The sequence below is a fragment of the Ovis canadensis genome, chromosome 23, assembly GCF_042477335.2.
Source record: "Ovis canadensis isolate MfBH-ARS-UI-01 breed Bighorn chromosome 23, ARS-UI_OviCan_v2, whole genome shotgun sequence".
NCBI classification, from domain to species: Eukaryota; Metazoa; Chordata; class Mammalia; order Artiodactyla; family Bovidae; genus Ovis; species Ovis canadensis.
Window position 1 is genome coordinate 16,985,905 of NC_091267.1, and position 27,576 is coordinate 17,013,480.

Here is a 27,576-nt window from a genome sequence, read left to right on the forward strand (position 1 = left end):
GGCTCAGATGGTAGAGAATCTACCTGCAATGCAGGAGATCCAGGTTCAATACCTGTGTTGGGAAGATCCCCTGGAGAAGGGAATGGCAACCCACTCCAGTATTCCTGCCCGGAGAATTCCATGGGCAAAGGAGCCTGGTGGGCTACAGCCCATGGGGTTGCTAAAGAGTCAGACAAGACTGAGCGATTAACACTTTCACTTTCCATGTCTGGACTACCATCCCAATCTCTCAATCAATGGACTGAGAGTGAGGAAACCTATCAAAAGCTCTTGTTTCAGGAAGGTGGGTCCATGTAGAGAGAATGTCCTTAAGCACCATGAGCCCCCAGGGAGGCTTTCCAACACCCACACCCCACTGAGCTCACTTCCTCTGTGGGTGACCCTTGGTCCCGAGTGTTCTTCACTTCAAGGAGGCAGCCCCACTGCTATTTTACGTTCTAGTTGTGACTAGTGGTCACTGTCTGCTCTCTCACGACGCCAACCCCCACACAGGTGGGGGTCACACATGTTCTGTCCACAACTCTCTCCTCTAATCTGACAAGTTAACTTATATTTCTCCTGATATTCAAAATCTTAAGGGGAAAGCAGATGGCTTAATTGGCAAGCCCTATATGAAAAGCACCTCAAAGGAGACTTTATGTAATTTAACAAGCAAATTTTCATGATACCCATGACTGGATAGATTTCTAACCCCATTTGACACATGGGAAACCTGAAGGTGACCGATGTGGGCCAATGTTCCCAAGATCACACAGCGAGGAAGCAGCAGAGCTGGCTAGACCCAGTGTATCTCACCACTAGACTACAGCCTTTACCCCTGAATCCATGGTGGCAATCTGGATGTAACTAGAGAACAGGGGTCTATTTCCTTAATTTTGATTATTGAGGTCTTTAGAATAGTTTCATAAGAGCATTTGTCACTTTCTTTTTTGATTATTAGAAACAACATATTATAGAAAATACAGAAAAAGCTTGCACTTGTAGGTCCATCATTTTTTCTAAACACTGCTGCTGCTGCTGCTGCTGCTGCTGCTAAGTCACTTCAGCTGTGTCCGACTCTGTGCAACCCCATAGACGGAAGCCCACCAGGCTCCCCCGTCCCTGGGATTCTCCAGGCAAGAAGACTGGAGTGGGTTGCCATTTCCTTCTCCAATGCATGAAAGTGAAAAGTGAAGTGAAGTCACTCAGCCGTGTCCGACCCTAGCGACCCCATGGACTGTAGCCTTCCAGGCTCCTCTGTCCATGGGATTTTCCAGGCAAGAGTCCTGGAGTGGGGTGCCATTGCCTTCTCCGTTTCTAAACACTACGTACATTAAAAAAAATAAAACTGGGGACATTCTCAGCATGCCATTTTAACATCTTTAGAAGCTCTCAATTACTGAATATGTGTTTGTCATTAAAAAAAAAAGCCATTTACATAAAGTAGAAAATGCACAGTACCTGCGCACCATCTAAACTTACCTCTGAGATGGGCAATATTAACAGTTTGATGTAGATTATCTGCATGATTCTTTATGCTCATACAAACATACATACAGGGACTACCCCCTCTCTACCTTACTCTCACCCCCTTTTAAGAAAGGAATAGTCCTGCCAGGCATGTTACCTTGCAATTTGCTTTTTGCATCTAAACACCTATCACAGTTAGGTCAATACATATATATGCAGGTCATTTTTAACAACCGCGTATCTGCCCACTGTATGAACAATCCCCTCCTGATGGGCACTGGCAAGGTTTCCAGTTCTCAGCGGTTACAACAAAGTATCCTGACACTGGAAGATATTTATTCCACAAGACGGATGCTTAACAGTAAAACTGTTGAGTCAAAATGGCATGTGCATTTTAATCCCAAACTCCTATCTGAAATTAGGAGTTTGGGATTAATATATACACTCTACTATACAATAATATATACTACTATATATAATAGATAATCATATATATATATAAAACAGATAATATACACCACTATATAAAATAGACACTCAACAGGACCCACTGTGTAGCACGGGGAACTCTGCTCAATACTCTGTAATAACCTACACGAGAAAAGAATCTGGAAAGGAACAGATACATGTATATGTATACCCGAATCACTTTGCTGAACATGTGAAACTAACACAACATTGTAAATCAACTACACTCCGATATAAAATAAAAAAATTTTTTTAATTAAATTTAAAAGTTGGTCTAACTTACTTTCTCCAAGTTTTACCAACTCACTCTCCCTCAATAATATGTAGGATTTCCAATTTCCCAACAAATGCTCCATCACTGGTCATTCTTAACCCTTCACGTTCTTACCAGTGGATAACAACTGGTATTGTATGGTTCTGTTATAGACAACTAGCAAGGTCAAACATCTTTGCATGTACTTAGCGTAATCTGCATTATAAAACCTATTCAAATTTGTCTTTTTACAAAAATCCATTTGAGGGAGCTTTCTGTAATGGCAACCCACTCCAGTAATCTTGCCTGGAGAATTCCGTGGACTGAGGAGCCTGGTGGGCTACAGCCCATGGGGTTGCAAAGAGTCAGACACGACTGGGCAACTTCCCTTTCACCTTCTGTAAATTAGGAATAGCGGCCTTCTATGAGAATACTATTAATTGTGTATTAATTCTCTATCTGTCTTATGTGTTGCAAATATTTTTTCATAATTGATTGTGAAACTTTGTTTACTTTTTCCCCCTTCTGGGTCTGTTTTTCAAGTCTTACGTAACCCTGAGGTTACATAAATATTATGAAGTTTGTCTCCATCATTACTTGACTATGTAAGAATTTGAAATAAAAATGCAATTCATGTGAGTATTTTTAGAACAAAGATATAATGTCTTTCTTATTAATTATTTGACATCTACCTCTTTGCCTTTCTCCTTCACACTTCAATTATTAAGTGTCTGTGGTTGATAAATAAAAGACTCGAAAACACAACTAATTGTTTTAACAGTTCCATAGTGGTCTTCTGCTGTCAGATCATTATCGAACTGCTGAACCTCATTACATCTGAAGCACTTCCTGTTATGTTACACTTCGTTTTTAAATAGAAAACATCAGAGTGATCATCTGTCAACATATAAAGATCTGATTACAGTAACAAAGATCAATGCTAGTGTTTCAATATTTTCACTTTCAAGAGTCCAGATTACAGAATAAAAAATAGTATAAGAGAAATTTGGAGTGTGACAATCTAAAAGATGCTTCAGGTGTGTATTTAGATAAACGTCTACATATTACAAGCAACAGACGTTGGTCCTAAGGTAGCAAACAGATAATACATGATCAAAAGTACACGTTCAGGATTTAAGATCCTCCTGGATCCAAAGCACCCCTGCACCAGCTTTTATCAAACCCGGGGTCGTCTCTCATCCCGCCACGTCAACTCTTCCCCGTGGCCTAAATGGTTCTTTTCTTTCCTTGTGCTTCAGTAACTCAGCCAAGGACGAGGGAGTGGGCTGTGTGTCTTTAGTGGGGTGACAACCACTCAGCCCTCTTTTCCTTGGTGCAAACACAGGCAAGTTCCTCTGTGAACTTATCATTTCCTAGAGGTCATTCAGACCATCATTCCAGGCCCCTGCGACGAGCCTGATGGTCCTTCTTAGGAAATTGGACCCAGTGGGAACGTTTTCTCCCTCTGCTTAGTCCATGGCTCAGCATTTTCCTTCCCGTGTAGTTCTTAATTCCCTTAAGTGGCAATTATTTAAGACACAGTTAAGACAAGGTGCAATCTACATTCATCCAATAAAACCTAAATATTAAAAAGGACAGAAAAATTCAGCATGGTTACTAAGGATAAATGGACAGCACTTAACATCTGAAAGGCACCAAAGCAGTGGCACACGAGTAAATGGGGAAATTTTTAAAAAATGATTTGAGGTTAAAAAAAATTAAGATAAACTAAAAGGGCATACTGTGTGTCAAACAGACAGAGCCTCTTAATTATAAGAGTAATTAAGTAATATCACAGTCAGTCAAGAATTAGGTAGAAGAAGCACTCTAATAAAGACTACCTGGAAACCAACCCAAAGACAGCAGACTGAGAAAGTCTAAATTTGAGATTTTTAATAAGCATATATGATGACAGTTAGATTAGTACTGAGGTCCAAAATGCACTCTTCACAGAAGTAACCTATTTGTGCTGAAAGCGTTATGCTTGGGAATGACCTCACCATGTCTGTGGAAAGACAGAATAACAATGATCACTGCACGGACATACTAAGTAAGCGCACTCTAAGGTCAAAGAGTGTAAAGAAGCCAAAGGAGAAAGGAAGCAATTTTGAACTATATGTGGCCCATTCGTAGGCAAACAGCAAAATTACTGGAATGGGTTAAAAGAAATGAATTAAAATGACAGCCTATTCATGAAACACACAATGCAAGTTCTGAATATGAGTACTATGCAGATAATAAGATAGCAGATAAGCTGTGCACCTGTGGAGCAGAATGCTACCAGGTCTAGCAGGTATAGTCTTCACAAACATACCACATTTTCCCACAGTCCATATGGGAGAGCAGGTGAAATTTTTAGGATGGTGAAATTTTAAGGAATAATTCCAGCTGCATCTTTAAATTTTTAAAACTTGATTTGGTCTTTGATTTAACTATCTCCCCAGTATATCAAAAAGCAATATTTTGCCAAGAAAATCCAACACGTGCTATCTATAAAATACGGCAGACATTTAAAACTGGGTTTAAAGTAGATTTTCACATATACAATGGAATTCATTCCATTAGGACCACTTTCAAGGTTTTAACTCCTACAATTAGGACAGGTCTAATCTTTATAATAAATCTCTTATTCTATAACACTAAAAATGGTCCTGCTTCTGCGATCAAACCGTGCCTGAAAAAACACTTCTGGGATGGTGACATTTAACCCACGTACTACATATGCCATAGCCAATTATACAGTGTAAAACAGCCGCGTAACAGTGGCTGCACTGAAGCCAGCGCCGGCATCACAGGGCGCCACGAGCCTCGCACGTTTGGGTCACTTCCTCCACTTCATTTCCCCCTCACCATTACACTGGGGATAACAGGAGCGTCGGGCTGTTCCAGAAATTAGATAAGCTGATACCGTTGAAAACGGCCTAGTAATCTGATAGTGAGAGTTCACATGAAATTGTTACTAGTATATATAACATGGTCAGTTATGTATAATAAAATGAAATTAATTCAGTGCTGCTTCTTAAATCTTTCCTATGTTCTAGACAGCAGAGAAAACTTATTGTGAAAGAGACATAGTAAGATTACATCAACTAGAAAAGTATTATTACAACACACTGACTTCCAACAGTTTCTTAAATTTGCCATTTCCCTCTTTCCTGGGCCCTTCCACATTCCGCTGCCTAAGTGTCCTTTGGGCCTGAGCTCTGCACAGATCCCCGGGTGCCTTACACAGATCACCTCCCAGAGCATCTTTGATGTTTTCTTTATAGCATTTCAGCATTTTTTGTGTGTGGTTGTTTGGTGAGAATCTATCACCCACTTAAATTCAACATTTCTACCAGGGCAGGCTTGTGTTGCTCCCTGTCGTAGCTCTGAGACCCACTGTGGTGCTCTGGGGTACATCGTGGATGGAGAAAGCCCAACACTTTTCGGTGACAGTCCAAACATAAGGTCTCAACGTAAGAGTAGTTATGAATCCTCAAACAAAATTTCTAGTCACTTCAGAACTTAAAATGTGTTCTGTAACACACTAAGGAAGCAGAATATCAATGTCATGAACTCCACGAAGTTTACAAGACCTTCCCCATTAAAAACAGTTATAAAGGTTAATGATTCAGCTTTTCTATATGATTCAGAAGTCATCACCAGATACAGTGAAAATGATTTTCATCGATAATTTGGAACTATTAGAGAAAGGTTCGAGTACCTTAACTGGTTGCTGCCTTGCTAATCTGATTTACAGGGTAAAACCCTTTAACTGTAATCTTCGCATCACTACTGCTTAGCATTCTGTGGATTGGGGTTTTCCCTGGGGATTCATACCAGAGATTAGGACCCTACCTGTGGCTGACTTAAGACATAAAGAAAGAGCCCTACCCCTGAGGAGACCTTACAGGAACACCTGTCTGCTCAGGAGGCAGGAAGAGTGGTGAGGAGGATGGTCTTGGCTTTCTCTGCGGCGAAGCTCACTCAGAAGGGCCGTGGTAATTCCCCAAGCACACAAAAGTGGAGTCTAACCAAATACAAAGAGTACACAGACTGCTTGCGTGAGTTAACATGTCAGACCTTCGGGTCTAACTCAAAACCTTTAGGTCAAGCACACTGAGTTTTATCTGCATCATGATGATAAACTATTGTTTCTTATATGTTGAGTGAAAATGATTATACATATTAAGGTAACAGGTGAATATCTTGACATCTTAATGCCTAGATGATGAACATACCCAAACTGATCCTGCCATAAATAATAAAAATATGTAACCTTGGATGCCAATGTCTTTTTCAAGATAAAAAAAGATGTCTGAAAGTTTTATATGCTCAAATGGAGCATAAAACACCTTTAAAATGTCTTTCTAACACATTTTCATAGACACAGAGAGAGAAATTGGGGTAAAAAAAAGAAACTGTGTTAAATGCTATTACAGAATGATATCTAAAATCAAAACTGCTTCTTTGACTGGTAAAAGATTCATGAGCTCGCAAAGCAGAAGTCACAAAAACCTTTTTTCATTACATACAGGGGAAAAAGGCTAGAAATATGGACAAAAGATACATAAGAATAACATTAAAGCAAACAAACAAAAAACCCTCCCAAGTGTCACTCAGCCACTTCTAACTAGCTGTCCCTGCTGTATTTCTCTTGATTCTCGGCATTTCCCTGCATGTTCTCAGCAGTCCGCCCTTTCCACTCCACCCCCTCATAATCCCCTTCACTGACCCAAAGGGCCACTTCTGCCTCTCGCTTGCAGCCTGTCTCCTCTTCCCACCTCTCTAACTGCTCACTTCTCACAGAGTCAAGTACACTTCAGCCTGCCTTCCTGCACTTCAGATAAATGATCTTCGTCGACACTTGAGGTGCAAAACTTACAGCCACCTTTCCATCCCTGTAGCAAACTCTATTTCCAACACTGGTTTTAGTAGCAAGAGTGCTTACAAGTCAATAAATAGCAACACAATTAAATTCGCTCAAGAGGGACCACACACGGGACCTATTCTGCCTTTCATTTCAATGCAAAGTTTGCTGTGAATATCAACTTTAATCTAACAAACCTAATCCTACCCATTGATTATTTGTAAAACACGAGGCACTACAGTTCAGTGTTGACTGGATGCTCTATAAAAATATCAACAGAGTCAATAAATATTTAGTTACAAAGATAAAGAATGTTAAACTATGATACGTAACTTGGCTGATAAGAGGGAAATGTCATGAGGGTGCTACTTTTTAAAGAAAAAAAAAGAAGCTTTAGGTGAAACCAACTGTAATATCACCAAACAGTATTCTAAAGTTTCAGGAGAAGGAGCTAGCTGGGAATGTTCATGTCTCCTGTCATTTTACACCAATCAAGTCTTTAAAGCAAGTAAATCCTTTATTAGAAGCAGCCTTTGCTTCTAATCAACAGAACAGGGTACATATGCATGTGAATATGCAAGAGATGCAGGGCACTATGTTCACATCAAATGCAACTCAGAACATCGACTCTCATCACTCAAGAGCAACCCCTACTGGCACAATTAGAAAGAACCTAGAAGACACAGAGTAACTTCAGTTCAATATTTTATTAATTAAATACATACAAAGCACTTCACATATGCTAGGCCTTACTTTAAGTACTTTACAAATATTAACTTATTTAATTACTCCAAGACATTTATCACCAAAAGAGATTAACCGACATAAACGTTACTCCAAGATGCAAAAGTATCTATTTCATCCCTTTGAGATACAGATTCTGTTTAAGCTAACAGAATCCAAATCGGACCTTGGCAATATCTGGAAAGAAACCACTATTAATTATAGTTCTTTCTAACTTAGTGAGCCAGACAGCTAATGTGGAGGAAATCCTGAAAGGCAGTTCCTTAAAGAACAGTTCTCTCTCAGTAGAAAGAAAATTAAATTTTATATTCGATTCAATGTTAAAAATATACACTAATTGCAAAGGAGCCTTGCCTTTTTCCTTTATAAACAGGAAGTCACTTATGCCAGGTTTTTATTTTAAGCATGCATCAAAATTACGATTTTTCACAAGATGAAAGAATACCTCTGCCAATCACACTGGCAAGCTCCTCACGAGTGCACTCATGGCTGTGGCAAGAGTGAGCTGTCTGAGCAGAGCGCTGTAAGAAGGATCTAGGCCAGCCGTCACAGCCACTGCTTCATCTAGTTGGGGCTATGCTATATCCTGCTGCAATAAAAGCTACTAGGTGATATAAGTGACTACTCTATTATGATGGAACTTCATCTATCATAAGAATATATTTGCTTTTAATCTTACTTAGAAACAGAAAAAAGGGAAAAAATAAGGAAGTACAAGCATGTCTATAAGCTAAAATATTTTGTTCCTTCATATTTTTCTTGAATATACAAACTTTGCAAATTTATTCAATCGATTTATATATTTCAAATCCTGATTAGCATGTATCACATAACATATTTTTGGTCTATTTAATTTCAGAGTCTCCAGCCCATTAGTATAATTTCTACTTTCCAATTTTCATTTTCTCCATCCCAATCAACTCCCTTGCCTAATGTGTGCATGCGTGCTCAGTCATGTCTGACTCTTTGCAACCCCATGATGAAGACCACCAGGCTCCACTGTCCATGGAATTTCAAGGCAAGGAAGCCCCCATTTCCCTAATGACCCCTCACCAACAGAAACACCTATTTAATAGTTTCTAAGCTACCTGCACACACAATTGCACTCATCTCATATGCTAGTAAAGTAATGCTCAAAATTCTCCAAGCCAGGCTTCAGCAATACGTGAACCATGAACTTCCAGATGTTCAAGCTGGTTTTAAAAAAGGCAGAGGAACCAGAGATCAAATTGCAAACATCTGCGGGATCATCGAAAAAGCAAGATAGTTCCAGAAAAACATCTATTTCTGCTTTATTGACTATGCCAAAGCCTTTGACTGTGTGGATCACAATGAACTGTGGAAAATTCTGAAAGAGATGAGAATACCAGACCACCTGACCTGCCTCTTGAGAAACCTAGATGCAGGTCAGGAAGCAACAGTTGGAACTGGACATGGAACAACAGACTGGTTCCAAATAGGAAAAGGAGTATGTCAAGGCTGTATACTGTCACCCTGCTTATTTAACTTATACACAGAGTACATCATAAGAAACCCAGGACTGGAGGAAGCACAAGCTGGAATCAAGACTGCCGGAAGAAATATCAATCAATAACCTCAGATATGCAGACGACACCACCCTTATGGCAGAAAGTGAAGAGGAACTAAAAAGCCTCTTGGTGAAAGTGAAAGAGGAGAGTGAAAAAGTTGGCTTAAAGCTCAACATTCAGAAAATGAAGATCATGGCATCTGGTCCCATCACTTCATGGGAAATAGATGGGGAAACAGTGGAAACAGTGGCTGATTTAATTTTTTTGGGCTCCAAAATCACTGCAGATGGTGACTGCAGCCATGAAATTAAAAAACGCTTGCTCCTTGGAAGAAAAGTTATGACCAACCTAGACAGCATATTGAAAAGCAGAGATATTACTTTGCCAACAAAGGTCCATCTAGTTGAGGCTATGGTTTTTCCAGTGGTCGTGTATGGATGTGAGAGTTGGACTGTGAAGAAAGCTCAGTGCCGAAGAATTGATGCTTTAGAACTGTGGTGTTGGAGAAGACTCTTGAGAGTCCCTTGGACTGCAAGGAGATCCAACCAGTCAATTCTAAAGATCAGTCCTGGGTGTTCTTTGGAAGGAATGATGCTAAAGCTGAAACTCCAGTACTTTGGCCACCTCATGCAAAGAGTTGACTCATTGGAAAAGTCTCTGATGCTGGGAAGGATTGGAGGCAGGAGGAGAAGGGGACAACAGAGGATGAGATGGCTGGATGGCATCACTGACTCGATGGACGTGAGTTTGAGTGAACTCTGGGAGTTGGTGATGGACAGGAGGCCTGGCTGCAATTCACGGGGTTGCAAAGAGTTGGACACGACTGAGCAACTGAACTGAACTGAAGCTACCTGGGCTTAAGTGCTTCCCTGTAACTCAGTGGTAAAGAATCTGCCCGCCAACGCAGGAGACATGGGTTCATTCCCTGGGTCAAGAAGATTCCCTGGAGAAGGAAATGGCAACCTACTCCAGCATTCTTGCCTGGGAAATCCCATGGACAGAGGAGCCTGGCAGGATATGGTTCATGGGGTGGCAAAAGAGTTTGACACAACATAGTGACTCAACAACAACAAGCCACCTAGGAAGCCCAGCATTCCCTAATGATACCTCACCAACAGAAACACCTATTTAGTATTTTCTAACTGAACTGAACTGAATATGGGTATGTGCAGAAAATATGTAAGACAAGGGTAACTAGGAGTTTTTACTTATAATTAAAAAAATATTAACTGTTGTAAAATACACATAATACACAATTTGGCATGTTAGCCATTTTTGAGTGTATAGTTCAGTAGGGTTAAGTACATTCACACTGTTACATGATCAACCTCCAGAATTTTCCATGTTACTGTAACAGTGAAACTCTACACCTGCTAAACAACGTTGCCCACCCTCCTGCCCCACAGCCCCTGGCAACCACCATCCTATTCTTGTATCTACATAAGCTTAACTAGTCTAGGACCTCATGTAACTGCAGTCCTACAGTATGTGTCTTTTGTGACTTTCTTATTTCAATGAGTGTAATGTCCTCAAGATTCACCCACGTTGTAGCCTGAGTCAGAATTTCCTTCTTTTTCAAGGCTGGACAATATTCCACCACATGGATGGGTCACGTTTTCTTTATGTATTCATTCATTAATGGGCATCTGAGCTGTTTCTACCATTTGCCCACTGCGAACTGTTCTGCTATAAATGTGAGTTTACAAACACCGTGACATCTGCTTTTACTTCCTTGGCTGCTTTATGGTAGCTTTATTTAAAATCTTTTGAGAAACAACTATATTGTTTCCATAGCAAATGTACCAATTTATATTCTCACCAACAGTGCATAAAGGTTTCAATTTCTCTACATGCTGGCAAATCTTTGTTCTTTTCTTTTCTTTCTGTTTTTCTTCTTTATATAGCAGTCATCCTAATGGGTGTGAGCTGATAGAACAAAATTTTTTAAAGTGGAATTCTTAGGTAGTAAGAAAAACATGATGAATGCAACATATGAAACTGGTGAGTAATGTTTAAAATGATGGCAAAGCTAACCAGAGAAGAATCATAAGCAAAAAGTAAAAGCCTCTTCTTACTCATTAATATAAAGGATTAAGAAATAAGAATTTCTGCTTACTATATTCTGAATGTAAATGTGCATATCTCGTTTTATTTGTTCATAAGAGTTTTGAGTGATTGGTTAAAACAATCACCAGGCACAGTAAGCTGTCCTCAGGAAGTCAGTCAAGGGCAGGACAAGACACTGACGGATCAAGTTCCTATCAGGTCTCAGCCCATTGAAGTGATGTGGTGCACAACACTGAAGGGAAACACGTGTGTCCACTTATGGGACTCTCAGGATAGAATTTTAAACCCATGTGTGCTTCTTTTGAAATTGCTATGGTAATAGAGAGGAACCAAATGAGATTAAAGAAACATCACTGCCTGCTTTAACAGAAATGCAAACGCAATTCTACAAAGATTCTGTTTTCACCAAAGACTGCCTGAAAAATGACACCTATATGAAAGACACCAGAGCATCTTAACCTATATCTCATGTTACACAAACTTGACTCAGAATACACCATAAATCTAAATATAAAATATAAAAACATTAAGATTCTAGAAGAAAACACAGGAGTTAATCTTGGTAACTTATGTTAGACAAAGAGTTTTTACATACTGTTACAAAAGTGCAAACCATAAAAGAACTTTTCCTCTACGAAAGACACTGTTAAGAGGAAAGAAAGAGTTACCACCTCAGAGAAAGTGTTTGACATATATCTGACAAAGGTCTTATATCAAAATACATTAACATAAAAAGTTCTCGATAGTAGTCCAAGCAAAAAAGAGGCAAATATTTAAAAAACTTCCTGGGTCAGGAAGATCTGCTGGAGAAGGGATAGGCTACCACTCCAGTATTCTTGGGCTTCCCTTGTGGCGCCTTAGTTGGTAAAGAATCTGCCTATAATGTGGGAGACCTGGGTTCGATCCCTGGGTTGGGAAGGTTCTCTTGAGAAGGGAAAGGCTACCCACTCCAGTATTCTGGCCTGGAGAACTCCATGGACTGTATAGTCCATGGGGTCACCAAGAGTCAGACATGACTGACTTTCACTTTCACTTTATGATGTTTTGATTTGCATTTCCTCAACAAGTAACGATGCTGGGTATCTTTTCATGTGCTCACTGGCCATTTACATATCTTTTTCGGAGAAATGGCTATTCAGATTCTTTTCTCATTTTTTAATCAAGTTATTTGCCTTGAATTAAAAGAGTTCCTTACATATACTGAATACAAGCTTATTATCAGATAGATTTCAGTTTTTCTCCCATTTCGTAGGTTTTGCTTTCATCTTCTTGATGATGTACTTTAAGGCACACTTTTTTCCCCCAACAATTTTGATAAAGCCCAACTCATCTATTTTTTTTTTATTTCCCATGGTTTAGTGTCATATTCAAGAAACTACTCCTTAATCAACAGTCACAAAAATTTGTTTATACTTTCTAAGGGTTTTATAGCTAAGATGATTTATGTTTTAGACAAAGAAAATGATGAATATTTCTGGAAATGGAGGGGTTAGCGGCACCCACCCATTTCCTAGTTCTGTCTCCTAAGACCAGACCAACAAGTAAACAGCATGCAGAAGCACGGCGTGCACCCAGCGGCTGTGTCTTGTTTTCTAAATACCTTCTCCAGTAAAAGGAACCAAGGCTCCTAAAAAGAGATTGATTCCACTACCAGATGAACATGGAGCACATTTTGGTGCCAGAAAGTAAACGGATGCTGATAGAAGGGTGGGGGCATGTGAGAGGGCACAGGAGCCCCCCAAACGAGTCTGCAATGGCCAAAGTTGAAGCAGTTTGAGCAAGAAAATAAACAACAATGAAACAGGATTATAAACCACAGAGTAAGATAAGCCCATACTGGTAAAAATTAATAGAGCAAAAAATAATTGGTAGGGAAGGAACAGATACACCTTACAGAAAAATTCCAATTAAATGTAGAAGAAATGAGGAAAAGAGAAAATGACCATTAGAACACCACAGATCTTGCTGTAGTCAAGATCCACTAATGAATGTCAAAATTAGTGGGTAAATACTTAGGGAAAACAGGCTATTTGCATAATCTGAATGTATCTGCCCTGAGATATGTATTAATTAATAAGGGAGGAATAGTAAGCTTGTGGTAGAGAAATATAGAGATGCCATCTTACTCAACTGGTCCAGGTTACATCATTACTCCTAATATACCCTTAAAATTAAAAGACGCTTGCTCCTTGGAAGAAAAGCTATGACAAACCTCGACAGCATATTAAAAAGCAGAGGCATCATTTGCCAATGAAGGCAAGTACAGTCAAAGTTAGGTTTTTCCAGTAGTCGTGTACAGTTGTGAGAGTTGGACTATAAAGCAGGCTGAGTGCCGAAGAATTGATGCTTTCAAATTGTGGTGCTGGAGAAGACTCTTGAGAGTCCCCTGGACTGCACAAAGATCAAACCAGTCAATCGTAAAGGAAATCCACTCTAAATATTCACTGGAAGGACTAAAGCTGCAATACTCTGATCATCTGATACGAAGAACTGACTCACTGGAAAAGACCCTGATGCAGGGAAAGATTGAGGGCAAGAGGAGGAGGGGTGGTAAAGGATGAGACAGTTAGATAGCATCACCAACTCCATGGAAATGAGTTTGAGCAAAACTCCAGGAGACAGTGAAGGACAAGGAAGCCTGGTGCGCTGCACTCCATGGGGTAGCAAAGAGCTAGACACAACTTAGCAACCAAACAACAACAACAACCCTAGATACACTCCGTACCTAGTCTGAGGAATTCTTAAAGATCCTCAACCGAGTCATGAGTAAACATCAGTCTAATGCAAATTAAGAAATATTCTGAAAAATAACGGATTCATATTCTTTACAAGTGCCAAGGTCACGTAAGACAATGAAAAGCTGAAAAGCTGCTGTGGACTGGAGAAGATTAAGGAGACTCAACAGCAGAAGGGAGTGCTGATTCCTGCGCTGAACTGTGGAAAAGAAAAGCAGCAGACTGAAAAGACTGGCGAAATGTGAATCAAGAACACAGAGTTAGAAAACACCACTGTGCTGATGCCAATGCCTGGTCTTGGTAACTGCACTGCGGTGATACAACGCTAACACTTGGGGAAGCTGGGAAAAGGCTATACGGAAGTGCTCCCGGTACTATTTCTGTAACTCTTCTGTAAGTTTATTTCAAAATAAAAACTTAAAACAAGGAAAACTTGCTAAATGGCAATTTTGCTTGCTAAAAATAGAAATAAATGAATTTACAAATGAATAGTAATATGCATTTTTATGTCTCTGGAACTAAACTTCAAAGCTAATTAAAGAAGACACCTACATTTTCCTCATACTCTGAAGGAGCTGTGATGCTGTTCGTCGCTACATGCCTTTCAGGAGACAGTCACCGGTGAAGCAGCATCAACAGGTGCACTTGTCAACACCTACCCGTCTCCCCCTAGAAACCTGCACTTTAGTTGGGGTCAGCATATGTCTGGGAGGGCAAAGAAATTTTTAAGAAACATAAGTTATATTGAATTAAACAGATGATAAAAGGTCTGTATATTAAAAAAAAGCCACATCAGTTACCTGATAAAAGCATACTGGACCACTATAACTTTCCACAATTTTTGTTTCTCTTAAAATTTTGATAAATGAAGTTGTCAGGGGTGATAAGATCACAACTTTGTTTCTAAACTATTTTAACTTTCAGAATTCAGTTCATGAATGCTGCAAATGTTGGTCCAGATAAGATCACAGTTTTGTGTGCTGATGAGGCAACCATCCTGTCACGTGCCTGTATAACCTTGAGCAAGGAGGAATGCAGCCTAGAAAAAGTTTCCATGTGGTTCTGAATTACACAGGCTAATTGCACTCAGCAAGGCCTCCCTTCAAAAAGAGGATAGTTTTTTTTCTGGGAAAAGGAAAAAATCAAATATCACTCTAAAATTCTCTCTATGATCATGTAGCTAGGAGATGAGACTGAAGGCTCTTGAGGCTTGAGATCCATCAGAAATAATTAACCAAGTGGGTTCACATAAACTTCAGATATTTTCAGTGAATTCTATTAGGTATTACTAGCAAAGGTTGTACATTACTTGTGTACTCTGACTTTACTTTAAATGCTGTGAATGCCACTAAGCACTTCACAGAACATTATATACTGGAAAGGACATTTCAAGACCATATTCTTTAGAAAAAATAGTTTTAAAAATAAAGAATATAGTGGGCAATATACAAAGAATAGAAATAATTCAAATAATAAATTTCTACTCTAAATAAAATTTTATAGACCTTTTCTAGCCCTAACTTTGGATATATGCTCTGATCGACATTAATACATGTATTACACACGTAATACAGACACACATATATAGTTATGATACATTATCCTCAGTAACAATTTGAAATAAATGTAAAAGTTCATCTAGTCCTTCCCCAATATTTTCTTGCTACTGAAACAGCAATAACAAAGCCTAATACCTTTATTTCAAAGAAAATCTGAATATTAATGATACTTTTCAAAGCTTTTTCACATGTATTAATTTGAACTTCATATTCAAAGGAAAGGCTAAACACTGCTAGACATTTTGCAGCTGAGAATACAGATACAGGTTGAGAGACTTGTTTAAAGTCATACATTTCAACTGCAATAAAGTCAGGACACTATAACCAAGTTCATTTGACTCCATCCATCCACCCAACCATCAGCTACGTTCTATACCAGGGAATAAAAGTACTGTGAAAACATTTACCCCTCGTAGGAATTTTTTTAAATTATATTATACTCTGCTATTTCCTAGTACTTGTTTTCAGATTATCTGGTGTCTTAAAAGTCAGTATTGAGGCTTCCACGATTAGAATTTCATTAATGCATAGAAGCTGATCTTTTTAAAGCTCCTGTATATACACAGTTATGTAATTGGAAAAGTCTTAAAGACAAACAGGCATGGATTTCACTGGGCAAGTTAACTTGTTTTTAAATTATTAGTTTGGGAGTAACACCTACCAAAGAATTTTGCTTTGAGGATTTAGTGATCTAACGAAAAATTTGGCACAGACACTACCCTTCTTTCTTTCTTTGTAACTGAAAAGGCAAAAATGTGTAAAATAATAGAGTTCTTCAGCTCTCCACACTAACCATCTAACCACAGTGTAGAGTACCGCAGAAGGAAGCAGCAGAGAGTGGCCAGAGAGACACAGAAGCACAAATATCTCTTTAACCTGCTCCATGGTGCTCTGCAAATACAGGAAGTTTTTAGACATACTGGAGACATGTTAGCGAGAACATATTTATTCTTCAGCAGATTAAATTTTCAAATATTTAAGAATCCATAATTAGAAAGTTCTGAAAAAAACCTCTATCAGTATATTACTCAATAAAAGAGAAATGGTGAAGAGCCAACTTAAGTCTTTACCAGTAAACAGCATGCTTACTGATAAGATGGTCTGGGGGAGCAATTATAGCACCCCAAAAAAGGAGATGGATGGAAAAATAGTGCTTTGACATTATTCACCCATTGACTACAAACAACGTAAGACACTCCTGAACTTAGGAATTCCAACAGGAGTGAGAGTGAGAGAGAGAGAATAGGAAGGCCAATTAGCAAAAGACCAAATCTGCCGGGCCGTGATGGACAGACATGGCCTCACAGAGGCACCAGAGTGTGCAGACAGGAGTCTAAAAGAAGCAAAGACATTTAGCAGCAGTTAAGAAAAATAGTAAATTAACCCATGGATGATGTCTGAGGTTAAGGAATCAAATCGTTGAACTGTTAATTACTTTCGGAAGTCTTTTGTTAAGTGGTGAAGTATTAGGAGACTGGAAAACAAGGAATCCAGTCTGAAGGTTAAAAAGAAAGAGAGGAGAGGCTGAAAATTATAGAGCTGTAAGTCTAACATCTATATTAGGAAATAAATTTGAGATGATACTTATGGATGAGCTTAATGATACATTTGGAGAAGTACAATTTAATAGGAGTGAGTCAGCATGGATTTACCAAAGGCAATCATGTCAGGAAAAATTTCGTTCCTTTTTAAGTTGAAGTAATAATTGGTCTATGTAAGGAAGAACCAATGAGAAACTGTCAGGATTTTTGGAGATTTTTGGACCTTTTCATAAAATGAATTATTGTACAAAATGTCATGGCGTGTGTCAGGGTTCCCAACTAACAAAAGGGGATGAAAGTAAGGGGGTTAAAAATAGAGGGCCAAAGACTTCAGGGAAGACGACGTTCCACAAAGCCTCATGCATCAGAACGCTAATGTTTTCAATTAACGATGAAGAAAACCTTTTATATTAGGAAATTTGAATATACCACTAAATGAGAGGGAATGGTTAAGATACAAAAGGCTACAGCTGTTTTATCTTAACCGTGATAGATTAAGCAAATGGCCTCAGAGGTGGAATATGAAATTTAATCTTCCTGAGTATAAAGTGATGCACTTGGATAGAATTAAGGAATCAGTTAAAAATAGTTTAAATGGTACTGAACTGCTTACCATTAAAAAGAAAAAGGATTTGGAATTTTGATAACAGTCAAGCTTTCACATTTTTATTCTTATAACTGGTTAAGAGGAAAATGCAAGGGAATGCAGTTAAATAATACACATCACAAAGAAGTAAAAACTGACTGCCTTACAGAGGAATAAAACATCCTATCATTTGTGAAAAGGGCTTATAGATTCATGCGCTATCATCTTGCACAGGCAATAACCTAACATATAATATAAATGACTATATATATATATATATATATATGAACTAAAACCATATCAATACAAATATAATTTAAAAATATGATAGCAGAAAAACTAAGGAACCCAGTGGTGGTGTGTGCTCAGTCGTTAACCGGCTCTGTGTGACCCCCTGGACTGTGGTCCTCCAGGATCCTCTGTCCATGAATTTTCCAGGCAAGAACACTGGAGTGGATTGCCATTTCCTACTCCAGGGGATTTCCCAAACCCAGGGACCGAATCCATGCTTCTTGGGTCTCCTGCACTGGCAGACAGATTCTTCACTAACTGTGCCACCTGGGTTAAGGAATTAGGAAAAGTACCACGCGATCACTTAATACTTAATGTCTCCTGAAAAGAGAACACCATCTGAGTCTTACCTTTGGAAAAGGCATAAACATTTACTACATTTAAAGTTCCGGCTTCTCAGAGAAGAATATGGGAAAACCAAGCCAAACTCCTAGCCTCCACTCAGTGCCTGACCCAGCCACACCCGGGCCCCCAAGGGGCATCTGTGTGCGCACACGCACACGCACGCGCACACACACACACACACACACACACACACACACAGTGAGCACATTTCCAATCTGACCAGCAGAGGCATCATGTGGAGGCTGTCTCTTGGAATTTGTGAGAAAAAAATCTTCTTCGTCAGTATGACCAGCAGAGCTCCGGCATACCTCCTCTGCCCTCTCCTTCACCTTCTCTTCTCTGTCTTCCCTTCTTTCAGGTTATTTTAAAGTATTCTGAGATATAACCACCCAAGTCTAACCGAAGGTCACCTGTACTGCAAACATAAAGTGTGCTTAATTCCTTCTCAAGGTGTAGTGAATGAACACCAAACTTATTCACGGATAAGAGAGATGGGAGAAATACAATAGCTAAAACCATAAAGCTCAAATAAAGGTCGTTTTTGAGATGGAGTACATTTCACTTAACAAAAAAACTGTAATGTAAAATGACAGAAAAATTCTGGCCACTCGGAATTTGACATCAATGTTGGAGGATTAATGTGATTGTAAAACTCTCATCATCGTAGATCTACAATGGACCTAAATGAACCTCCTTAGAAATTTAGGGTTAAGGGAATCCTGTTTTGTTTTTTTTTAAAGTACAGAACTCATAGAAGAGCTTGAAGAACTTTCTCCAATTGAACACAACTTCATCGCAATGTTAGAAATAAGAAACAGAACCACACCACTGCTTCTCATCCCAGGGAAAACAGACCCTGGTTTCTAACACCACAGAATACTCTTTGTTGTTTCAATATTTAATGAAAAATGAAATCATACAGAATATGCTCCTTTTTGTTTGGCTAACTTCACCCAAAGATACGACTGTGAGATTTATTCACGCTGTTACTTGAGCTGTAGTTCAATCATTCTCATTGCTGTAGAGTATTCCTTCGGGTAAACACACAAACCTTTTTACACTCTACTTGGTGGATGTTTCAGTAGTTTGGGGTTTTGACTATGATGAGCATATTGATAAATATATTAAGTATAAATAATAAAGTAAAAGAATATTTCACGTTAAAGCTGTGACAGCAGAAACAAAATGCAGCTATATGCTGTTTATAAGGAAGCTGGTATAGTTAAACAGTAAGAAATACAGAATGATGGCAAGAAGTGTTACTACAGATGAAAAGGAACATTCATAGTGACAACAGTGATAGAGAACTATGTTGTTGTTTTTTTTTTATCACAGGTAGAAAACAAATTTAAAGTTCCAAGTGCCCAGTGATTTACCTTTAAGATATATAAAGTCAAAATTAACAGAAAAACAGACACCCCACAATCATGGTGGGCAGCTTTTACCTCTCTCAACACAGCTGATTGGCTTAGCATTTAAAAAATCAGTAAGAGAGAGACAACCTGAGCAATACAGTTAACAAATGAGGTAAGTGATATACAAGAAGCAGAATATAGCACCAAACACCACCAAACTCCCTAGTGTCTGAAACATTTACCAAACCCCACCAATCCCAGGCATAAAGAAAGTATAAACAAATTTCAAAGGATTAAAATAATTCAGACTCTGCGCTGTGAGCACAGTAGATATAAGCCAGAAGTCAATTTATACTACTATTTCAATAGTTAACAAAAAGATAATTAGAAGATCCCTAAATGCCTTGGATTTCTAAACAATCCACTTTTATTCAAAAAATAAATAGCCACTTGTATCTTGTTATTCAAAAAAGCTATAGCTGAAATTAAAGCTCACATACAGCCTTTAGTTCTTGGGAGTATGAAACGGTAAATTATATCAAAATCATTCTCCTAATTCCCCCCCAAAACTGAGAAAAAAGACAATGAACCACCAACAAAAGCAAACAGAGAAGAAGAAAACTGGGCAAACATGGATGCCAAACGTTATCACATCCAACAGTTTACACATTGTACCATCTCTGTTAGATCTTATAAGAACGTGCTGTAGGCACTGTCATCCCCAGTTTACAGACTGAGACCCATACAGTTAAAACAGGGTTTCCCAAGTCATTCAGCCGGGGAACGAGGGCTGAAGCTCAACCTGTCCTGCCCTGAGGGCCACGCACACAGATACACGGGGCACTACCAGGCAGCTGGACGCCACCCTGTAGGCCCCCTCAGTGGACGTACAACTGCAGCAAACACTCTTCCTACAGAACTGTTTGTTAAAAACAAACAAGCAAACAAGCAAAAACCTGAACAGCTCATTTAGCATATACATTTCCAGACAGCATCTCAACAAAAATTTAAAATACCCCAATGACATTATATACAATTTTCTGTTGCTGGTGTTTAATGTTTTCCTTCTCATGAGGCCACGAGATGTTTGAGCCACATGGGAGAGCCAAGTTAGATCGCGAGTGCATTTGTTTACTTGTGTTGAGTGGCTGAAAAGAACTGCTTCATATGCGTCACTGAATTCTCAACAGATCAGTAGCGCTGACAGCAGAGAAGGCAGCTGCCAGTCGCCATCAGGTCAGGGCCATAAACCACTCTGAGGAGTCCAGGCCACCTCTGGACCCTCCCGGGAACCATCCATCACAGATTTACCCCAAGTGCTGTCTAATCCTTCACCAGACAGCCTGGGAGGAGAGGAGCCCCAGCTGCTTCAGTATCTCCCTTTCACATCGAGGAAGGCGCTTCCCACATACTCAGGAAGGCCTTACAGATGACTGAGAAATACAAGGTTAACAAGTCAGTATAAAAACTCTGCCCTTTAAAAGTTTTCTCTGAACTGAGCTAAGTTTATCAAAGCAAATATATTACTGAAGAGGGATACTGCCTTGCACAGGGTGGAATAAACACCCCAAGTGCACCAAAGGAATTCATTTGTAAAAATACTGAGGAACGCTATTATCAATTATGGAGAGAAAGGTTCTAACAGAATCACAGAAACACAAACAGAAAACTAGGATTCTATGCACAAGAGCATACACACATAAACAAAGAAACTAGAATAATTTTTCTAAGTAAATTTTTACACAAACGATGTCTCAAAAGGAATACTGCATGACCAGGGCAGCAATGGCATATGCAAAAGCAATGTGTTTCTTTGGTTTGCAATTAGCTTCCTCCCTCTTTCTTTGCTGTTTACTTCATCTAACAAGTTAGAGATACCTTATTTTAGGAAAACGACCTAGTTTCAATGCCTAATTGGTACAATGGAAGAGAGAGACAGAATACATCACTATTGCATCTTGAGAAGCAGGCACTGGAAACTACCTTGAAAATGCTATGCTGCTGACAACCCACCATCAGTTTAGATGGTGTCACCTGGCCATTTCTTGAAGTACCAGCGTTTAGGCAATATTTTCTGACATCTGCATTGTCATGCATTCATAACAACAAAGAACCCACAGGTACTGATGGCCAGAAGATATTTCAATTTGACTTTATCTGTTTTTGTGAACTAAAACTGATAATCTGTCTAGTTCAAAAGCTTTTCAGTAACAACCTCACCAAAAAGCAAAGAGTATTGACCCCGTTTTTCTTTTTCAAACACAGACCTGGGTACAGCAGAGATGACTAAATAGGGCTCTTCACTGTGACTTAAAAGAGTTGATCATATGAGCATAAACAGAGAAATCTGAAAGAACATATCAGCGGAAAACAAATAACAACGTTATATGCAATGTCAAATGTATCAGGACTATTATTCTAACTCATGGAGCTCTCTCTCCTTCACGCAGACATTCCGTGAGCACACGCCACTGACACGTTTTGCAAGGGCAGCGCTGCACCTCGGTGGGATTCCCACGACTTTCAGGCACTAGTGTCACAGGGCCAGCAGCATCAGCAGCACCCACAATCCTTTGCACTGAGCCTGCTAAGAGCTTCATAGACAATTATCTTTTTAAATTCTCACAATGGCCCTTTACATAGATACCACCACGCCAATCTACGTCCAAGCAATTTACCTGCAGTGATGCGGTAAGCCTGCCTGTAACCCACCCAGCCAGGAAGGGGAGGAGAGTTGAGGTACAGCTCCAACAGCTCCAAAGTACCTGCTAGAGACATCCCCCATCACCTCGCATTATTTAAATCAGCCCCGTCTGGGCTCCGGTTAGGAACTTCCTCTACACGTCCTGCAGGGAATGCGTCCTTAACAGGCCTCACCCTTGCCACCCGTCCCCTGGCCGCCCACACAGAATTCACACCCAGGCCCTCTGAATGCACAGGTTAATGCTGTGCTTAACCTGCATTGGGGCTGCGTTGCTGCTCCTCCCACAGCATCTGACGGCCACTCCAATGAGGCAGGGGTGATCTCAGCAGCCGCTGCCACCGCTGCTGCCCGTGCCCTGTGCGACCGTCCCTGCTGATGCCTGGGACGTAGGGCACCCTGTTACCCCTTTCGGGTTCTCCTGTTCTCTTCACTCACACGCTTCCCCTTCCAGTACTTACCAGAAAACCATGGGGCCAAAGAACAGGGCATAACAATTTAAATCACAAACATTTGTTGACAATGTTAAAAACCTTATCATCAGTCAAAATATGAAGCTCAAACACCCACAAAAGTCTCAGTTCAACTGCGTTCAGAATATTTGCTCTTAACACCTGCGGGGAGATTATTTCACCATATTTGCTCCTGATGGAATAGAATGGAAAAGACCTGCTTTCACAGTCGAGGGGACAAGAGCAAGTGTACTTTTCTTATCAGTCTTGAAGCGGATACTGTCACACATGCTACCACATCTAGATAACTGCTAATGCACAAACAGCCTGACAGCCACTCGACGAGCGCAGCGTTTCATGCGGCAGTTTTCGTTTCCTACCTGCGTGCAGGTAGGCCAGGTCGGGGTTCTCGATGTCCGGATGCTGTTCTTTCAGGTGGTTCCGGAACTCCACGGGGATATTGGTGCCATAGTCACACTTGGGGCAGTTGTACATCTTGACACCTTCGTGTTTGCCTGTGTGGAGAATGTGTTTGCGGATGTTTTCAGCACAGTTTGACCTATGAAGTAAGAAAGCAGAGTAAATGGAAGTAAGGTCACATCACTAACGTTGAACCACAAACCCGGACGTCAGCGACCCTCACACCGGCCTCGGGAGTGTCAGGTATTGTGCTAAGTGGCTAATCCAGGAGGCGGGACACTCGTCTCCCGCGTGCTGATCTCCAGGCTGTTCTTTTACCTAGTGACTCCCTTCTATGCAGAACCGGAAACACAAAGCCCCAAGTTCTCTGATTTTAAGACAAATTATTCAGGTACCACTTGAGGGCAGTGAAGGAGTTTCCTTAATCCCAAGAACACACCTTTCACCATGAGGAGCCGTGCAAAGGGAAGGCCTGCCACTCCCACTGAACTGGAGCACCAAGGAAACAAAGGCGCCTTGGCTTCAAGTTCTGTCACGAGAGCGGCTCCGAAGTCAAGCTCTCAAACCATCTGAAGACAGAAAAGCAGCTGCAAGCAGCCCCTCACTGCACATTTGGGCAACGTGCTAAGTGCCAGTCAGGTTTCTGCATGGGTGCAGGTTTCCAAGAGGGATGGGCTGAATAAAGAGTGAAGGACCCAAGTACTTTACACGAAATTGTCCCTGACAGTGGGCTCCTCTCCCGCTGCTTTCCTGCAGATGCAGAAGTGCCAGGCCTGAGATGACCAGAACCTCTGGCACAGGTGGCTGCTGCTGAGGCAGAGTGTTTGTTTTGTCTGCTCCCATCCCTCCCAGCACGGGTCAGCGACCGAGCCCAGACCCGTCCACACACACCGCTGCCTTCCCTCTGTCTCTGTTGTTGTTAGAACATCACCAGAAAGTGCCCGACACAGATTCAAGCAGGAGTGGGTGGGTGGGTGTGTGGGTGTGTGGGTGTGTGGGTGTGGGTGTGTGTGCGCGCGCATGCTTTCCAACAGAGCAAAATGAAATTCCAAAGAAAGCACTATGTTTATCAGTCTTTCCTGCTAGTACTGCTGAAGGACAAAATTCTGCAGGCTGATTTGAAGAAAATAAAGTTAGGACACTGTAGGGATTTAGCAAACAGGTCTCACAACACACAGATTCAGATGATGGAAGGCTGCACACAGAGGCCGTCTGTGGCTCTCACGGCCCCACACTGCCAAGTGGAATCATGCTTCTGTGTAACACATAACTGCACCTGGGGAGCTGGTGAAGAATGCATATGTGGTTACCATCCCCAACTTTATAGGAGCTCTGCATCAAGATGGTAACACAGAAGACCATCTGCAGGCAGGTGAAAAGAACGCTCACCCTGTGATGATGGAAAGGAAGAGGGCCAGTTGTGGATTCCCCAGCTGGTGGGGTGAACCGTGCCGGATCACTGCCTGAGTCTGCAGATCACCTCCCGTGTGTTTTCCATGGCAGCACAGACAGTCCTAAACTCACATTGTTTGCTGACGTTGGAGAGTAAGCACAACTCTGCTGCTGCTGTTGCTGCTAAGTCGCTTCAGTTGTGTCCGACTCTGTGCGACCCCTGAGACAGCAGCCCACAAGGCTCCCCTGTCCCTGGGATTCTTCAGGCAAGAACACTGGAGTGAGTTGCCATTTCCTTTTCCAATGCGTGAAAGTGAAAAGCGAAAGTGAAGTCGTTCCATCGTGTCTGACTCTGAGCGACCCCATGGACTGCAGCCTACCATGCTCTTCCGTCCATGGGATTTTCCAGGCAAGAGTACTGGAGTGGGGTGCCATTGCCTTCTCCGACAAGTCTGCTACTATACTTAATTAGGACTGATTCTCTGGTGCCACCTACATTCTCCCTTTATGGAGAAAGCAAGGCATTAAGAGTCATCAAGGACAACTGCTGGTCAGGGAAGGAAAATTACCAAAATATACACATTTCAGGGTACAGTGCTCACTTAAATGAGGGATAGTATAAGCAATGATACTTAATCTTTGATGAAGGAAGGAAGAGATGACTTTGAAAAGAGAGTATTTTGTTTTTGAGACTTGTATCTTGGATAAAAATAAACCAGTATCTCTTAGAACATCAACTGCATGTGGAATCTAGCAATCAGGGGACTATTAATGAAGCAAGTAAAAGTGGAGAGGGAGGGTTTAAAAGGAGAGAAGCTTCTTTCATCTAAAATATAGAATAAAACAAAGGAGAAGTTGTGTGGGACTTGGTGTTTTAGGTTAAGGATCATTTCATACATATATTTTATACCTCTTTTTATTTGTGATATACATACTATTTGTATACTTGATTGTATGTAAATAATAAACATGTATGTATATATAATCTATTTTATACACATATCTAAGAAACATAAAATATAGCAAATGAGAAGAAAATACAGTCAATGTCTTTCTGCAATTGAAAAGATACATTTCATGGATAATGGCATATTTGTGTGCTATTGTCTGTTATGATGTCATACAACACAAATTTTTAAAAAAATATTGAGATTAAAAAGGAACAACCCTGAAATCAAACTATTGCAGTCCAACCCTAAAAAGTAGAAGCTCTAACATATTGTATTAACATCATTTAAAGCAGCTACAGAGTCCTGCAGGCTGCAGTCCCCACACTAGAGACTACCATGAGACAGACAGCTCACTGTGTAGCAAGTAGGCTAGATAACTTCAGCCAAGCAGTTCTGAATGATACTCAGCCCCCAAATGATGTTTTTTTCCCAAATACTGAAAGAACTTACAACTAGTAATAAGAATGGTAAGTTGAAGAGGGACTAATGAACAGGTCAGGCAGGAGAAGTAAGGATGGTCTGAAACATTATTTCAAACAACGTCCAACTTTGGTTTGCCAGGAAATAATAGCAGTGATGTGAAGAGGGCATTCAATTATTAGGAGTCAGCGACTGAATGTATCTTTAGTTTGACACTGATTCTTCAGGTAAAGAGTGTATTTTTGCCCCATGTTCCTAGACTGCAAGATTTAATATCATTAAGATGGCAATACTCCTCAAATTGATGTATAGATTCAGTACTACTGCTGCTGCTGCTAAGTTGCTTCAGTCGTGTCCGACTCTGTGCGACCCCACAGACGGCAGCCTCTGAGGCTCCCCTGTCCCTGGGATTCTCCAGGCAAGAACACTGGAGTGGGTTGCCATTTCCTTCTCCAATGCATAAAAGTGAAAGTGAAGTCGCTCAGTCGTGTCCGACTCTTAGCAACCCCGTGGACTGCGGCCCACCAGGCTCCTCCGTCCATGGGATTTTCCAGGCAAGAGTGCTGGAGTGGGGTGCCATTGCCTTCTCCGAGATTCAGTACAATCCTATCAAAATCTCAGTACAATCCTATCAAAATCTCAGCTGGATTTCTTACCAAAGTTGAAATACTGATCCTAAAGTTCATACGGAAATGCACAGAACCTAAAAGACTCGATACAGTTTCACAAAGAACTATGTTGGAGGACTCATGCTTTCTGATCACGAAACTTACTATGAAGCAGTAGTAATCAGAACAGTGAGGTGCAAGAGAAAGGACAGATGGAGCAGTGCTCAGCGGGAGGTGGGGGCTGGGGGCACGGTTCCATGGGAGGTGAGATGCCTCAGGGCGATGCTGTAGGCTCCTCATGGGGAACAGGGGTTCAGGCTGGACTCACTGGACCCACGAGTGTAAGCACTGAGTTTATGAGGAAGGCAGTATAAAGTCTGAGGACATTTCAAATGAAATTTTGAAATACATGTTGAAAGTCTCGAGGCAGCTCTCTCTCTCTATATATATATATATATACACACATATAAGTATGGCCTTGGCTGGGCAGTTAGTAAAAGGACCAGAGATGGGAGCTGATTGATTTTAGGGCTTCTTAAAATATGTAATAAAGGAAATATTCAGTTCAGAGGCATTGCATTTTAAAATAATAAATTAATAAAAATAACAAATGACAGAGTCTTCTAGAATACCACAAAATTACGTTAGTGCTACACACTTGCTGCTTATTAACACAAAATAATAAGTTTATGTTATTTAAGGAGCAGGAAGCTTAAAAAACAATTCTACTAAATATTTTTTCTCTTTTATTTCTGATAGTATCTTTACGATTTTCTACGTACAGTATCCTGTCATCTGCAAACAGTGAGAGCTTCACTACTCCTTTTCCAATCCGGGTTCCTTGTATTTCTTTTTCTTC

General features: G+C 40.4%; 1 protein-coding gene and 1 long non-coding RNA gene across 3 annotated transcripts in view; one reads left to right on the forward strand and one right to left on the reverse strand.

Moving 5' to 3' along the window:
• The window catches only part of ZNF407 (zinc finger protein 407), a 385,838-nt gene that overhangs the window by 99,286 nt on the left and 258,976 nt on the right, over window positions 1–27,576 (reverse strand). For both annotated transcript variants that reach the window (XM_069568807.1, XM_069568808.1), the window contains one exon: window positions 23,308–23,486. In XM_069568807.1, the coding sequence (XP_069424908.1) occupies window positions 23,308–23,486 (179 nt within the window). The remainder of the gene's footprint in view (window positions 1–23,307; window positions 23,487–27,576) is intronic.
• The window catches only part of LOC138428265 (uncharacterized), a 54,603-nt gene that overhangs the window by 12,071 nt on the left and 14,956 nt on the right, over window positions 1–27,576 (forward strand). The window lies entirely within an intron of this gene.